The 16,189-nt window shown below is 38.6% G+C and overlaps 1 protein-coding gene across 1 annotated transcript; it reads left to right on the top strand.

Moving 5' to 3' along the window:
* The first annotated feature begins 9,137 nt into the window (after positions 1-9,137).
* On the top strand, positions 9,138-10,073 carry LOC118664406 (putative olfactory receptor 52P1). The gene has a single exon (XM_036324478.1). It carries the CDS (start codon positions 9,138-9,140, stop codon positions 10,071-10,073), a length of 936 nt encoding a protein of 311 aa, XP_036180371.1.
* Positions 10,074-16,189: the final 6,116 nt, after the last annotated feature.

Raw genomic sequence — 16,189 nt, 5'->3', positions numbered from 1 at the left:
TATCTGAGAAATCACTTTAACTGGAAGTTTTCAAAATGGGAATGAACTTGACTGACTAGAAATTCATATTCATTTATTCAGCCACATATATTTAATGGGAACCTCCTCAATAAGTCACTTTATTCTCAAAGCTGGGTAACCAGTCCTGCAATAATCACTACAAAAAATAAAAATAAAAAAGCCACAGGTTCTAGGAAATTTGAGGAGTGAGAAAATAGTTATCAAAGGGAAATCAACTCTGCCACATGTACCTAACTCTGTCAGGTGAGAAGAGATGTAAACTCTCCTATCCTTAATAGTCCAGGTACTGTGTATGCATAGTCACTGGAAAAGAAAATCAGAGAAGTTCCTTTATTTTTGGACGTAACAGCAGATTATTCCTTACTGTGTAGGTGGTTTTAAAAGACAAAACAACACTTGATAGCCCAAACATGCAGGTAAACAAAGTTAATTATTGTTTTGTCTTCATAGACATAGGGACTAACAGCAGGAGAGGAGATTGGTGACAAATGCTATTCTAATCACAGCTCAAGGCCAATAAGCCACATGGCTTCCACAGAAGAGAGATAAATGTGACTTGTACCAGTAGATGTGTATGAAGAGTTTTGTTGGACATACTACTCTGTGAGTATATATCTGTGAGGGCAAATGCAGCAAAGATCTAAGGTTCTCATCAATTTGACCCAGGGTCCTAACTTCCATAAGGAAAAAACACATCAAGGTTAAAGTTTGAACTTGTCCAAAAATGTGACTACTATTGATGTGATTTAAGCTCTTGAGACCACCTAATATTCATATAAAAGTATACTACGGATTTCATGCTTGCTTTCAACATATTCTTTGAAGAGGCAAATATTTTGAAGGCATAGGATCTTTGAGTTTTTAAAGCAGGAATGTGTGGTGGCAAAAAAGACTGTAGCCATTGGCAACCATAAAACTGGGAACAAACTTTTGTGTTTATCTTTTGGTGACAGTGATGCCTTGGACAAGTTAATTTTCTTGTAAGATCTTATAGTTTTCTGACCTGTAATGTGGTAATAATAATACTCTATAAGGTTGTTGAAAGGAAAAGAACCTTTTATTTCATCGAGAACCTTCGAAAGTGCTCAATAAATGTCATCGCCTTCCTTTTAATAGGAAAGTGACCTCATATCTCATACAGAATCCTCACATAGTTTCCTTAGCCAACTAGAGTCTGTTCTTAGCTTGAAAATTTATATAATAAAAATTGTTCCATTCTAGGGCATACTTGCTGATAAAATCAATGTTCTTTTTATTTTATTTTTTCTATATGCTTTCTAGGGTCACCTAACAATCATTAGGAGATAGGAAAATAGCTTCCCTGTCTGCTCTCAGCCAAACTAGATGCACTCAGTTCTGGTTTTTATGACATAAGTTTGCTTTCTGAGCTAATGTTGCCCTACCTATGCTCAATTGGGTAGCTCAAGAGAGAATGGAGCTAGAGTTAGAGGAAGAACCAGAAAAGCCATGCTCACTACACCAGCCCAATCACTTTGTTTATGCCAGACATTCCTACAGTTTTCAATCATCTCACAAATTCACTCACCCAAAGCCAGGAGGCTTACCTTTATTCTTCACTGAGGCTCCTTCCTGCTCTTTAGGGTTATGATTTTATGCTTTTTTTTTAAAAAAAAAACTGAACTGAGCAAAAATTACTACAAATTACTGGAATAGATTTACTTCCTAATTTGATTAATGTAAGTGAACATTATTTACAGTCCCTGTAATTTATAAGGAATTCCAACCTTTATACACACCACCTTCTTTCTAGAGCTGTGTATGCTTATCATGCCACCCAGTCCCATCACCATCCCATCCAACTCACAGGAATGGGTCAGTAGTCTCGCACCATCTCTTGTATAAAATATGATATTAATAGCTATTTGTGACCATTCTTACCCAGTTTGAACCTGTCCGCCTGGCTCAATCTCTAACCAATTCTAACTGTGACATTAAAGTCAATGTCACCAGTAAGACAAAAGTTGTGACACAAATTGGGAGAAAGGTTGAGGATAAAAAAGACTTATATTTCTGAAACTGCACCACAGCCTACGGCTGTCATTCTATCTGTACAGTAACAGCTGAACTTAGGCTACCTCTGCCTATCGTGAGGCCACTGGAGCACATCGAAGCTCAAGGTAATCAATGGTGTCCGGCTGATTCACCTGCCCAATTTATTGCTGTTGGTCTCTGCACTGTCATTAGGCACACACACTTCTCTCTCAAGTGCTTAGTGAGTAATTATTTCCTTTTAGTGATTTCAGGAATATTATAGCAAATGCTTAGACTTTCTTCACAATGCCTCCCATTTTCCTGGTCTAGCTAACAAACCACTTGCTTCTTTCTTTGCTGTGAGCTCCCCACTCTGCTCCCTTCCCAGCCACTGAGCCCAATAACAAACTAAAACTATTTTAGGAAGCCAGTTAAGACTACACGGAAGTGTTATTCGGCAAAATCCCTTTGCCTGCCCTCTAAATCTCATTCCTCCTGCTTTGAAGTAAACTTCCCTTCACCAATTGCACAGATAGACTTCTGTTAAGAAATGTCTTTTCCATACTTTTTCCTCAACCCAAACTCACATGTTTCCAGCTGCAGAAATTAGAAGGCACAGCATTGTGGAAGCATCCTCAGAGGACAAAAAAGCACTACTAGTCTCCCATGTTCAACTATCTGAATGCTGGGACCAGAGGTATTATACTGATGAAACCTATCTCACAGGCCCACATGGGAGTTTGGCGGGTGGCCCTGGGCTTATGGCTAGAGCCATCTAGGGAGCTTCTGTGTTCCATAGGAAATCGCTCGTTCAAGCTCTTCTCTTCTATTTGACCAGACCAGAATACAAAGGTGAAGGTAGAGGCTTTTATTAAAAAGTTAAGGAAAGTATATTTGTAACCCACTTCCTTGGAACAATATCTATTTTTTGTTTGTGTTTTAAATCTCCACATGTCAGATACAACACACACACACACACACACACCTCCTATTGGTTATGTTTTTCTGATGAAAACTTTAATGATACAGAAGCTACTGTGTTATCGTAATTTATTTCAACATATAATTAATGTATACCTACCAGAAATTTGGCATGTTTGAGAGAAGAAAAGGGACAAATAAAAGAAACAAAAAATGGAAAACAATACTAAACAGACGTAGCAGCTATGAAAGTATTATATGATGTTACTCCAAAAACCTAATGAAAATATGTATGAAATCTGAGACAAATTATATACTTTTCAAGAAAATATAATGGAAAGAAGGTGGTATTAGATATTTCAATTAAAAAAATAGATATGTGTAATAAATCATGAAAATTTGAAAACATTTCTAAATGCTTTTAGAACAAAAATGCAAGGAAATTCACAATCACTTTCACTCCTTTTATATTGAGCAGTGTACTATATGTCAAATTCATGCACTAAGAAAAAAATAATAAATGAAATAAGTGTGAATGATATTAGCAATTTTTGTTTGGTTGGTTTTTGTTTTTTATCCTCACCTGAGGATATTTTTTCTATTGATTTTTCAGAGAGACTGGAAGGGAGAGAGGGAAAGAAGGAGAGAGAGAAAGAGAGAGAGAAACATCAATGAAAGACACATCAATTGGATGTCTCCTGCATGCCCCAGACCAGGGCCAGGGATTGAGCCTGCAACCCAGGTACATGCCCTTGACCAGGAATAGAATCCATGACCCTTCCATCCATAGGCTGACACTCTAACCACTAAAGTCACACGGGCCAGGGCATGATATTAGTATTTTTGTAGACAATATACAGAGAATTGATTAGACTATTACAGGAATTCAGCAAGATTGACAGATATAAAATTAACATAAATAGGTGAACAAAATGTATGAAAAATATGAGCAATATAAGAGATTTTATAAACATAACATATGTGCTTAAAGAACACCACAAAGGAGCATATACTACTATGCATAACCCATAGACACAGACAATAGTGTGTGAGGGCCAAGGGAAAGGGAGGCTGGGACTGGATGGAGGTGGACAAAGGGGAGGGAGGAATGGGAGGCATCTGCAATAGTGTCAACAATAAAAATTTTAAACTAATTTTTAAAAATGATAAAATGTGTACTCATATATACAAACCTAAGCGTAGTTGAATCAGATCACCCATAATCCAAATATATGTGAAAATGATAACTGTCATGTTACATGAATTTTACCACATGTCAGCTCCAAGTGTTTTCACCCTAGAGTGCAGGCTAAGGCAACAGAGGGCACCTGGGGCATGCTCTTCTCAGAACAGATTCCTGGCATACAGGGCCAAGCCCCACAGCACAAACACATTTAGGGCCTCTCCTTGTGTCATGTCTGCAGCCTCCAAATGTTCAAGCAAACCATGGTCAAGTCCCACATAGATGAAGTGGGAAAGAACATTCTGCCTGAGGTACAGGGGAGTCATATTTGTTAGAAAATAACTCACACTGCCATACATGTTTTTAATATTCACTGAGTTTCCCTAATAAAGAATTAAAGACTGGTCCTAACTTAATTTATTTAGAACTTTACCAAGAAATGTTAAGTCAGCCCTGGCCAGATGGCTCAGTTGGTTGGAGCATCATCCTGTACACCAAAAGGTTGTGGGTTGAATTCTCGGTCAGGACACATACCCAGGTGGTGGGTTCGATCTCCCATCAGGGAACCTACAGGAAGCAACTAATCAATGTTTCTCTATCACATCAATGTCTCTCTGTTTCTCTCTCTCTCTCTCTTCCCTTCTCTCTCTGAAATCAATGGAAACATATCTTTTGGAAGGAAAAAAGAAATGTTAAGTCTCTAATGGCAATGTAGCATGTTTTGTTTGAGTTCCCTACACCACTCATTTCTATCCAGCTGCATTTGCAACTGTCCTGTTTATAGAGACTAACACCTAACTTCACTAGATTTCTATTTCTTATTATGCCTGAATATCAAATATTGGAAAACATATTACTTGTCTTTATTACAAATACTAGAGGCCTGGTGCACTAAATGCATGCACTGAGGGGGGGGGGGGATGTCCCTCAGGCCAGCCTGCACGCTCTCCAATTTGGGATCCCTTGGGGGATGTCTGACTGCCAGTTTAGGCCCGATCCTGCAAGGATCGGATCTAAACCAGCAGTAGGACTTCCCTCTCACAATCTGGGACTGCTGACTCCTAACCACTCGCCTGCTTGCCTGCCTGATTGCCCCTAACCACTTCTGCCTGCCAGCCTGATCACCCCCTAACTGCTCCCTTGCTGGCCTGGTTGCCCCAACTGTCCTCCCCTGCAGGCCTGGCCCCCCAAAAATACCCTCCCCTGCTGGCCATCTTGTGACAATGTGAGGGCAGCCATCCTATGACAATGTGGGGGCTGCCATCTTGTGGTGGCCATCTTGTGATGACATGGGGGTGTCATCTTGTGACAAAGTGGGGGCGGCCATCTTGTGGTAGCCATCTTGTGACTACGTGGGGGCAGCCATCTTGTGATGATGCGAGGGTGTGAGGGTCAATTTGCATATTACCTCTTTATTATATAGACTGTATTAAACATGTATGTGTATATTACACATATACTTATGATATATGTATGTATCACATGTTATACATAAATTATTACCCCTATTGAAAATTATTTTGATTCTCTTCTATATTACAACTAGAATACTATATAGATTTTTGTTTATAAAGTAAATTAAGCATGGAATTTTATAATTAAAAATTATGTAAGAATAATTTGGGCTTGGGAGGGATAGACTCACTGTTTAGCATACATTAACACCAAAGAGCAAAATTTTCTCCATACCATCAGATTTTTGCCAAAAATTACAGCCATGCCCCCACCATCTCAAAATGAGTAAAAATAATATTAATTAGAATCTTTATCAAAGAGAAAGAATTTAATGCCAAATTTAGAATTCTCTAGAGAATTCTATATTTTTATAGGTTAAACGCATCACTAAAAAGCTGTCCCCATTTTGACAGAAATGAGAAGAAAAAAACTACACAAAGGTGAAAAGATTTACATCCTTTAAATGTGGAATCTTGAGAGCTTGCATCAGCATCTCTGATCAGCTGCAACTAAACATGAACATGTTATCAGTTAAAACTTATAAATAGTCCCTACTTGCAGTGCCCAGAATACAACTGCCTATGCATTAACCCCACGCTTCTCAAGAATGGGTAGAGGGTGTCTCAGAACAGCAGTATCATCACCTGAGGATTTGCAAGACAACAAATTATTGGGTCCTACCCCACACCCACTGAATCAGAAATATTGGGGATGGAAAACAGCAACCTGTGCTTTTAAAATCCCCCTAAAGTTTGAGAATAACCACTTTACTTTTTTTTCAACAGTGGTTATATAAAGAAATTCATTAAGGAGGCATTAGGATGCAAAATTATTGTCTTTTTGTCTTTTAAAATTAGTGTCCATTTAGAGAATTCTATTCTCATTTGATAGGAAGTTATTATTTGTTAAATCAGTCCTTCTCTTATTATAATGGCACAGAAGTGCCTGAATTTCCTCACAAGTGGCATTAATTGTTTTGCACAAAGATTATAAACTATTATCTATTAAAAAATGACCTTATTCAAAAGTCTCTGTTAAAGGGTTAAAGCTATATCTATACAGGAACACTGAATGGAGGGAAGTCACATAACACCATCATTACATGAAAACTGAAAATGGCCAAAATTATCCCTTTTCCTCTGAGAACTGCTTTTCAGGTCTCATTCTCTTTGAATACAAGGCCCAACGGGATCCCCTAATGAGCTATTTTTTTCACCACCCTCTTTCCTTGCCCTCTGGAGAGTCATGGCTATGCTTAGATATGCTTGGATAATAAAATCATAGAGTTTAAATTTTCCCTTATGTAGTGGGAGAGTCTTGGTCCACTCTAATAAGAAGCCTTATATGTTGTGTCTCAAGACAAAATACAGGAGGAGAGCCAGGGTGGTCAGAAAGCTCCTTCCCAGGAACTAACATCAGCTTAACAATGACAACAACAAAAATAAACAGTGTTCCATGAAACATGAGATAGACAGATTCAAGTTGTAACTTCCAAACAAGAAGGTTCTGGTTATCAGCAGAAGGGAGGCTGGTAGGAAGAATATAATAGAGCATTTCCAGGTAAGTACCAATATAAATAATTGAAACTACCCACACCTCCCCTTCTTTCAATAAGATTGTTTTCTCTAAGTGAAGTCTATCTGTAGCCCCCACAAATTCTGTTTAACTGGTATTTATTTGCTAGCCACCCAGAAACCTCTACCCCAGATACCTAAAAGTATTGCCTCACTTCTGAAAGTTGAGCAAGTTTACAGAGGATGTAGAAAGTGAGAGAGAGAAAGATTTCAAGAATCAGGTTGATTCCTATATATTTCTTATATAATAGGAAACTAGTAAGAATTATAGCATCATGTTGCTGATATTTTTTAAGATAATAGGGATACTCTGTAGACAATAAGCCATGTGTAGGCAAAGGAGAAGCAGAAAGAGCAGTGAGGAGGTTATTTCAGTATTACAAGTGAAAACTAAAGGTGCCCTGGATAGAATTGGAGGTGTAAATGAGAAGAGTGGAAAGTACCTCAAGAAAAGGAAAAGGTAATTAGGCAGGGGACATTAGTATAAACTTCTGGAAAAAGTTTTGTGTGAGGGAAAGAAAATATGATTCAGTTCAGAAGAAGAACAGTAAACTCTATATAAAAATGAGGCAAGATATTATTTTTAATAGGAAGGTACAGTTTATGGGTACTAATACAATCAGTGATATTTTGATGGTGGAGAAGTAAGAAATGTATCTTTTAGTTTCTTCTGTGTATTTTTTTTTAATGAAAAAGAAAGGAAGATCACCTTCTGATTTTGAGGAGAGAGATGGGCATGCTAGGAGATGAAGAAGAAAGATAGTAGCATGTCTACTAGTGTGTGAATAAAAATGTTATGTTATGTTTGCCTGGCTACGATGAGAACTCACTTAGGGACTGTGATAAAGCTAGAATCAATGATTATGTTGCATGTTTCTTGGAAGTCATGTTCAGCTGCTCCTGTCTAGATGTAAAGTAGACAGATTTGGGTTTAACAGGATTTTGTTCCTTTACTATAGTAGTACAATTAAGAGGAACAAAGGAGTTGAGAAAAAAACACACAAGAAAGTGATTGTAATGCTAAAACACTAGAAGCCCCATACACAAAATTCGTGCAAGAGTAGGCCTTCACAGCCGCAGCAGCTTCCTCGATCTCACAGCTGCAGCTCCAGCTTTGTCCGGAAGGTATTCCAGTCTAATTAGCATATATCATTTTTATTATTATAGATGCTTTCTGTCCTGGTGAAGAACTAAGATGGCAATAGATAGGAAAGATGGTAAATATATATATATGAAAAAAATCTGCTTAATTCATGATGAGTACTCTTAGGTAGCCCATTGGACTGATTTGAGGTAAACCAGTCCTCATGACTGGTTTCCTTCATGACTAAGGGAATTAATTTACACATTAGGGCCAGTTGTAATAGAGAAAGGTGCACGTGTCATGTAAAAAACTTCAGAGAACTGGCCAAGTGCATAGATGCTTAGCTTGATAAGTAGTGGTCTTTTTATTTGGACAATACATCTCTTATACTTTGTCCAAAAAGAGAGAGCCCCGGGGAGAAATAGAATTATGACCAGAGAGTGGATCCATAAAATAGGGACAATCCATAAAAAGGAAGAAACTCAAAGAAGATTTTCCCCAGTAACTCAGCACAAATGCAACAGGGATGAGGAATCATATTTCCTTTTTATCTAGGAAGCTTCCCAGTGAGAAAATACTGGTTCTTCTATGGGGTTCTTCTATCCTTTAATCAATAATAAAAACTCAGAACTCTAGAAAAAAAATTTAAGTGTAGAATTGCTGAACTGGGAGGGGAAAGAGTAAACGTCCCACATACTGGGTGAAAAGCCTGAACATCATACAAACGTGACTGTGAAAATAATATAGTGCTTTGATATAGATGTAAAGCCCAGTTGTACACTCTATGACTTCAAAGAAGTATTCTTCCATCTTAGCAACTCATTAAATGCCAAACTGATAAAAACAATCTACTACCTATGTCTCATTGGCAGGTGTCTAAATTTAACAACTACCAGCAGTTTCTACTATGCTGTTCTTCAACCATTCCAGCTTCCTGACCTTTACTTTGATGGGCATCCCTGGCTTAGAGTCACAGCACTTGTGGCTAGCTCTTCCTTTCTCCTTCATGTTTTTGGCTATTCTCATTGGCAATGGTGCAATCCTCTTACTGGTGGCCACAGAACCCACACTTCATATACCAATGTACCTCCTCCTGGCCCTGCTGATGGTAGCTGACCTCATATCTACGCTGGCTCTAATGCCCAAGCTCCTCTGCCTCTTCTGGTTCAATGATCATGACATAACTTCCAATGCCTGTTTCACCCAGATGTTTTTCATCCATGGAGCATCCGTAGTACGATCAGCCCTACTTGTTGCAATGGCCTTTGACCGCTTCGTGGCTGTGTGTGAGCCATTACACTACAACACAATTCTGAGCCGCACCCTAGTTGGACGCCTGGGACTCATAGCTCTAGCTAAGGGTGTGATTATTGTCTTTCCCATGCCTCTTCTACTTCAAAGGTTGACCTTCTGCCACATGATCATTCCTCACACCTACTGTGACCACATGGCTGTGGTAAAAATGGCCTGTGACCACACCAGACCTAATCGTATCTACGGGCTCTTTGTGATTCTGCTTGTGGTGGGACTTGATTTGCTGCTTATTGGCTTCTCTTATGGACTTATCTTGAAGGCTGTGGTACGCCTCAAGTCTCAAGATGCTACCTTCAAAGCTCTCAACACCTGCTCAGCCCACTTCTTTGTCATCATTGTCACTTATGTGCCTGCACTCTTTTCCTCCCTTATTCACCGCATTGGTCTCAATATCCCACCTCAAGCCCACATTCTCCTTGCCAATCTTTACCTTCTTCTACCCTCAATGCTCAACCCCATCATCTATGGTATAAATATGAAGGAAATACGAGGCAAGATGGTCAAATGTCTGTGCAGAGAACTTGCATAGTCTGTGGGTCCACACAACAAACAGTGAGGGCAGCTGACGATGCCTTTGCCATATTTTGCATTGAAGGTGAGAATATGCAGAGAGACTTTATGCCTAACACTCATGATCAGCATGTCAGAGTTTAGAGAAAAACTAATTTAAAAAAATACTGAATATCCTATTGTCATCAAAGTATAATCTCAATTACGAAGACATAGCATTCAAACCTTGGATAAGCAGATGATGACACTGGATAATAAAAACCATAAGAAAAGTTCAGGGCAATAACTAAGGTTGAGGTAGCTCTGTCCTAAGGGAGGAGGGAATGGAAGACTCCTATCTTATATTCTTCCCATTTTATTAGGCCCAGAAGAAATACCATCTGTTGAGGTGGCTCTGTGCTAGTTATTCTAGGTATCTATCTATAATAATAAAAGTGTAATATGCTAATTAGACCAGATGTCCTTCCAGAAGACCTTCCAGGTGAAGCCTGGACTGTGAGGGAAGCCTGGGTCCCAGGTGTCAGAAAGAAGCCAGTCCCGGCAGCTGGGTGAAGGAAGGCCTACTCTTGCATGAATTTCATGCATTGGGCCTCTGGTCTATATATAAAAGCCTAATATGCTAATTGTCCCTCTGACCATTCTTTTGACTATTTGACCAATTGCTATGATGTATACTGACCACCAGGGGGCAGACGCTCTGACTGTAGGTTAGCTTGTTGCTCGGGTCCAGCCAATAGGGTCTTGGCGAGATGGGTTGGACATGTCCCGAGCCAATTGCCCCGGTTTCTCCCTGGCCTCTAAAATATTTCTTTCAGTGTGCATGAATCCGTGCCCTGGGCCTCTAGTTTTTATATATAATAGATCATGGAATCATTTCAATTTTAACTCAATTTATGTAATAACATTCATTTTTCAATTAAAGTTACAAAAGCTCAATGTCTTTGTAACTTTCCCATAGTCACCCAGGTAGTAATTGGTTAAGCCTGAATTTAAATAATAATCTTTCTGATTATAAAATATCTTTCCACTCTACACGTTGCCTCTCTAAGAACAACCAAGAGTGAAGAAGTTATGCAGCAAGACTAGGAAGAACATTTAACAGAAATGGCTTTAATCATAAAACCATAGCAACTATTTTTTGCCTACCTCATTCTTACCATCAATAATTAATTAAAGGTATCTCTAGTTTTATACCTAAACAGTTACCACTATTTGGAGAACTGAAAATATCTCCCTTTTCTAGTTATTCTGTTTTCAATGCCCCAGTCAACTCCCATCTAATCTCCACTCTTCTGAGATGTATGTTGGCCTCTAGGAGTTGGCTTTGATAGAATTCATTGCCCAATCTCCATTATTTGGTTTGCCCAAAGGAGCTATGTCAGTCTGGGTCCTCAAAGAAAGTAATGTGAAGAATAATTAAACATAACATAAATTTACTAGTGGAAAAACCTATGAGAAAGAAACTAGGGAGACCTTCGGGGTAGGCTAGGAAAACCATCTACAGTCCAAGTTTGACCCTGAGTGAAGAAGGAAGAGAAAGTTGGGTGGAGGTGATTTAGATTTCTTGGAGCAAAATCATTGGAGAGTCTTTGAACTAAAATCAGCAGACTTTAAAAAAAAATCTCTCAGGTGTGGGTCTGCTCCTAGTAGGGACATTGTCAGTTACTGCCTGGAAGTAGCCTCTGCTGGGCATGACCCTGGCAAGCAGTGGGAATCCTCAGACAATTACAGTTACACTCCCTCTAGTACAAAGTCTGTAATCCACCCTTTGTACAGCACAAATCTATTTCTCTACCTGGGTTCAGAAAATGACTTGCATATCATTCTTAAAGACCTTTTTCCCAGTTGGAAAACTCAGGAGAAAGGGGTTAGTGGGATGAACTCTAGTCATTGCCTGTGCAGTTGATCACAGTACTGCAACCAATATTCATTTTGTCCTCCTCCACTAGACACTCTAAATTTCCCTCACTATTCGTTATCACTAAGGCAGGTACCATGGTTTACCTGGTTTTATAACCCCAAATTTCATTCCTGAAATGTCTAAATGCTTGATAATGATATTCTCAGTTTGGAATTACTCTACATCTTTATTTATAGTGGGCAAAGAAATAGCAGTAAATACCCAAGTAAGTCACCTAGTTTTACATAATTCCCTCCTACTGACATTTTGAAAGCCTTCCTATATCCTTCTGTTGATTAGGGTCACATACCTTCAAAATTATATTGGCAACAAACAGACTGATAAACTACTCAACTCAAACACATGCTGCTATTCCTGAAAAAGTAAGGATGACTAAGCGAGTGTAACCATGAGCCCAGAAGCTAGAATCAAGAGCCCACAGAGTAGAGTCAGGAGCCATGAAGGAATATTTCTAGGACATAAAACCTAATTCAGTGAACTCCAGCTAGAGTTTGCTTGCTTGATTTGCAGTAGTTCATCATTGACCAGAAGAAAACTAATATGTGTATTCAGTTCCATTCCCAAAAAAAATAAATTAATTCCTGATCATCCAGCCTTATATTCTAACACCTTTGATCCAGCACACTCAAAATTTAATTTCAGAGAATATCCCTGTCTCCCACCAATACATGCCAGCTACGCCCTGTAATTATTTAGGGTTATATATTTTTTCTTCTTGTAAGAATTCTAGAATGTAGCTAGCTGTGTTATGCAGTGATTTAGCCCTATGTATCAGCCTGAGAAAGAGGAAGAGGAGAGGAGGCATGTCATGGGATGGGGGCATCTGTTGTCATTGGGGGCAGATGCTTCTGCAGCATCTTTTGTCACAGAAGTAGTCTTAGAACTTTGCAGGGATCTCTGCCTGTCCAGGAAGTCAAAAAGAGGTCACTGAGTCACCTTCAGTAACATTCATCTGGATGTTAATGCTGTGTTTCAGTTTTCAAGTTTCCACGTTTTCTCTACCAAGACCCTGATCTACATATAACAGACCTGCCTTAGCTGAATGTTAAAACATCCTTGGAGCCCTGAGACTTCAGCCTGCCATTCAATTATACCTTTCCTTCCAATATTAGTGAGGAAGGTCTCTTTATATACTACCACCACTAAGGCTCTTTGGTTCTCCCTTTTAGCTATTAAATCGTTGCTACTGACTCTGTCATCCTTCTGCTAGTATAGAGCATAAAGACCAGTTCCCAGTAACTAGTAAATTCCTGTCATTGTTGTTACTACTTCCTCGATATTTTTCAAATTGTACTTAATACAAAATTTCCCACTATTGGTAAAATATTAGCAATTAAAATATTTACCTCTCCCCAGGTACTATCCTGCCCCACCTACCAATCAGAAGAGCATTCTCTGCTTACCAGGCAGGAAGTAAGCTAGTCCCAATTTCCTATCTTACCACTTGTACCACTCTCAGTGTCAATTTGTAATAGCCTTGGTTCTCTGCAAAGCAGATGCCAAGATGAAATTTAACAGGTAAGAATATTATTTGCAGTAATATCTGTGTAAAAGAAAGTAAAGAAGACTATCAGTATAGATTGAGAGAACAGTCAGGCCACAAGTCTAACTCCAAGTTAAAAAGAGAGAAAAGGCTGAGTGAAAGTATCTTAGACTGAGTGAAAGTATCTTAGATTGCCATGCAAAGACAAACCACTTGACCAAGGAGCCTACCAAGATGTCCCATGACCCCAGGAAGTGGTCTTCCTTCGCATCCTTGCCACACACAGTCATTGGTTGGGAGAATTCAATGTGAGACATCACTTTGATGCAAATGCAATGATGAATTTCAAATTGCAGCAGTTAGGTCCTTCAGTCAATTGACTCCCTATACTAGGAGGTCTGTAAGGCACATTCATATGGTCATCATAGGATACCAATAGAATTTGGAGGGCAATCCAAAAGGAAATTCCAAGTAATATACTTTCTCTCTCTGACTCTTGGACCCTTTTGAGGCAGGGTCAGAAAACTCTTTCTGTAAAGTGTCAGATAGTGAACATTTTTGACTTTGTGGATAATCTGGTCTTTGCCACAACTAATCAACACTATCACTGTGGTGCTAGTAGCAGCCATAGATGTTCGATAAACAAATGGGTGGCTGTGTTCCAATAAAATTCTATTTACCAAAACAAGTAATAGGTCGAATTTAGTCCATGGACCATAGTTTCCAACCCCTGCTCTAAGGCCACCTACAGAATTTTTTAAAAATAAAAATAAATCCAAATGTCTACCAATACAAGATTATAAAAGAGTTTTTAAAAAGGGGGAAAGGGTTGACTCTATATGTAATATCATGGGTTGCAGTTAATAATATTAGGTTAAATAATAAATTGCAAAACAGTACCATGAACATGATTTTATTTTGTAGTAATAATACTTAAAGAATTTTTTGCATAAGGAATAACTCTGAATACATGTCCAGAATTTCAGAATGTGAACTTATTTGTAAATAACATCTTTTCATGTATAATGGAGGGTTTTTTTCTATGTTTTATTGAATTTATTGGGGTGACATTCGTAATAAAATTATATAGGTTTCAGATATACAATTCTATAATACATCATCTGTATATTATATTGTGTGTTCACCACCCCAAGTCAAGTCTCTTTTCATCACCATTTATGCTCCTTTATCCCCTTTTCTACCTCCCCTAACTTCCCTTTCCCTCTGGTAACCACCATACTGTTGTCTGTGTTTATGAGGGGTTTTTTTTTTTCCTTTGCTTAATTCTTGAGTTCAGATAAGGTTATACTGAATTAAGGTGGAGCCTAACACAGTGCCTGGAGTCCTTATAAGAAGAAGAAATTTGTACAGGAAGAATGATGTGAAGAGATATACACAGAACACGCCACATAATGACAGAGACAGAGGTTGGAGAATTGTGTCTTCAGGCTGAGGAATAGGAAGAATTGTCATCAACCATCAGAAGCCAGGAGAGAAACAAAGAAAGTCCCCCTTGCTCAAAACTTTCAGAGGGAGTGTGACCCTGCTGACAACTTGACTTTGGACTTCCAGCCTCCAGAGCCACGAGAGAAAAAAAATGCTGTTTTAAGCTACCTAGCTTGTGATAGTTTGTTACATTAGCTCTAAGAAACTTAATACAATGTCAACTATTACCAGTCATTAGCTGAGTGGAATGTTTATATTATAGCCTTCACATTTTATTTTATTTCTATTTTTTGTTAATCCTCACCCGAGGATATTTTTCCATTGATTTTTAGAGAGAGTGGAAGCGGGAGGGAGAGACAGAGAGAAACACTGATGTGAGAGAGTCACATCAATTGATTGCCTCCTTCACGCACCCCGACCAGGGCCAGGGAACCTGCAACCAAGGTACATGCCCTTGACCAGAATTGAATCCAGGACCAATGCTCTATCCACTGAGCCAAACTGGCTAGGGCTATACACTTTACATTTTAATGCTTACATTTCATGTGGTGTATTTTGGTGATCAGGCAAAAAGAACAACAATAAAAAAGTAAAAAGACAATATATTTCCTTCCCTTTAATGGTACCATATTTACATATTTACACTTCAATAATACTTGCCATATGCAGAAAAAAGGGCCAATGTAACAAGATGCTCATATGACCTTTTTAAACAACAAAAGCCTGGAACAACCATCTGTCCATTAATAAGTGACAACTGAAATAAATTTAACAAACATACAAAGAAATGCTAAGGAGGCATGAAAAATAATAAAAGAGGTCTGTTTGTGCTCATATGGAACAGTTGCTAAGAGATGTTATTAAATAAATTAACAAAATTATAATAATGTGTTCTTCTTTGTAAAATTAATAAAATATCATTTAATTTTGCCCAGAGAAATTGTTTCTTGTTTAATTCTCACTGTATACCTTTTTCTATAAAAGACACTTAAAGCACCTATCTTATCTTAAGATTTAATTTTTCTTATGTTCGCTTAATAATTAACTAAAAATTAAAATATTCTACGACCAGATTTATAGTGGTCCCCAAGCTGTAGCTTGTTACATTAGACAATCCTGGCACACCACTTGCTCGGTCACACCTTATTCAGCCACTGTTACGGTGGCCAGTTCCATGAAGGTGTAATCAGGTCATGTATAGAACATAGGGCTTCTTCCCATGGAGCTGCCCTAACTCCATGGCACAGGACACCCCTAGCAACCAGCTCTCTGCCATGCACACATA

This window comes from Myotis myotis, unplaced genomic scaffold (assembly GCF_014108235.1).
Source record: "Myotis myotis isolate mMyoMyo1 unplaced genomic scaffold, mMyoMyo1.p scaffold_m19_p_10, whole genome shotgun sequence".
NCBI classification, from domain to species: Eukaryota; Metazoa; Chordata; class Mammalia; order Chiroptera; family Vespertilionidae; genus Myotis; species Myotis myotis.
This window is presented reverse-complemented; position numbering and strand designations above follow the sequence as displayed.

Bases quoted from the DNA above. Each gene is read 5' to 3' on its own strand.
- LOC118664406 (XM_036324478.1), top strand. From the start codon at position 9,138: ATGCTGTTCTTCAACCATTCCAGCTTCCTGACCTTTACTTTGATGGGC.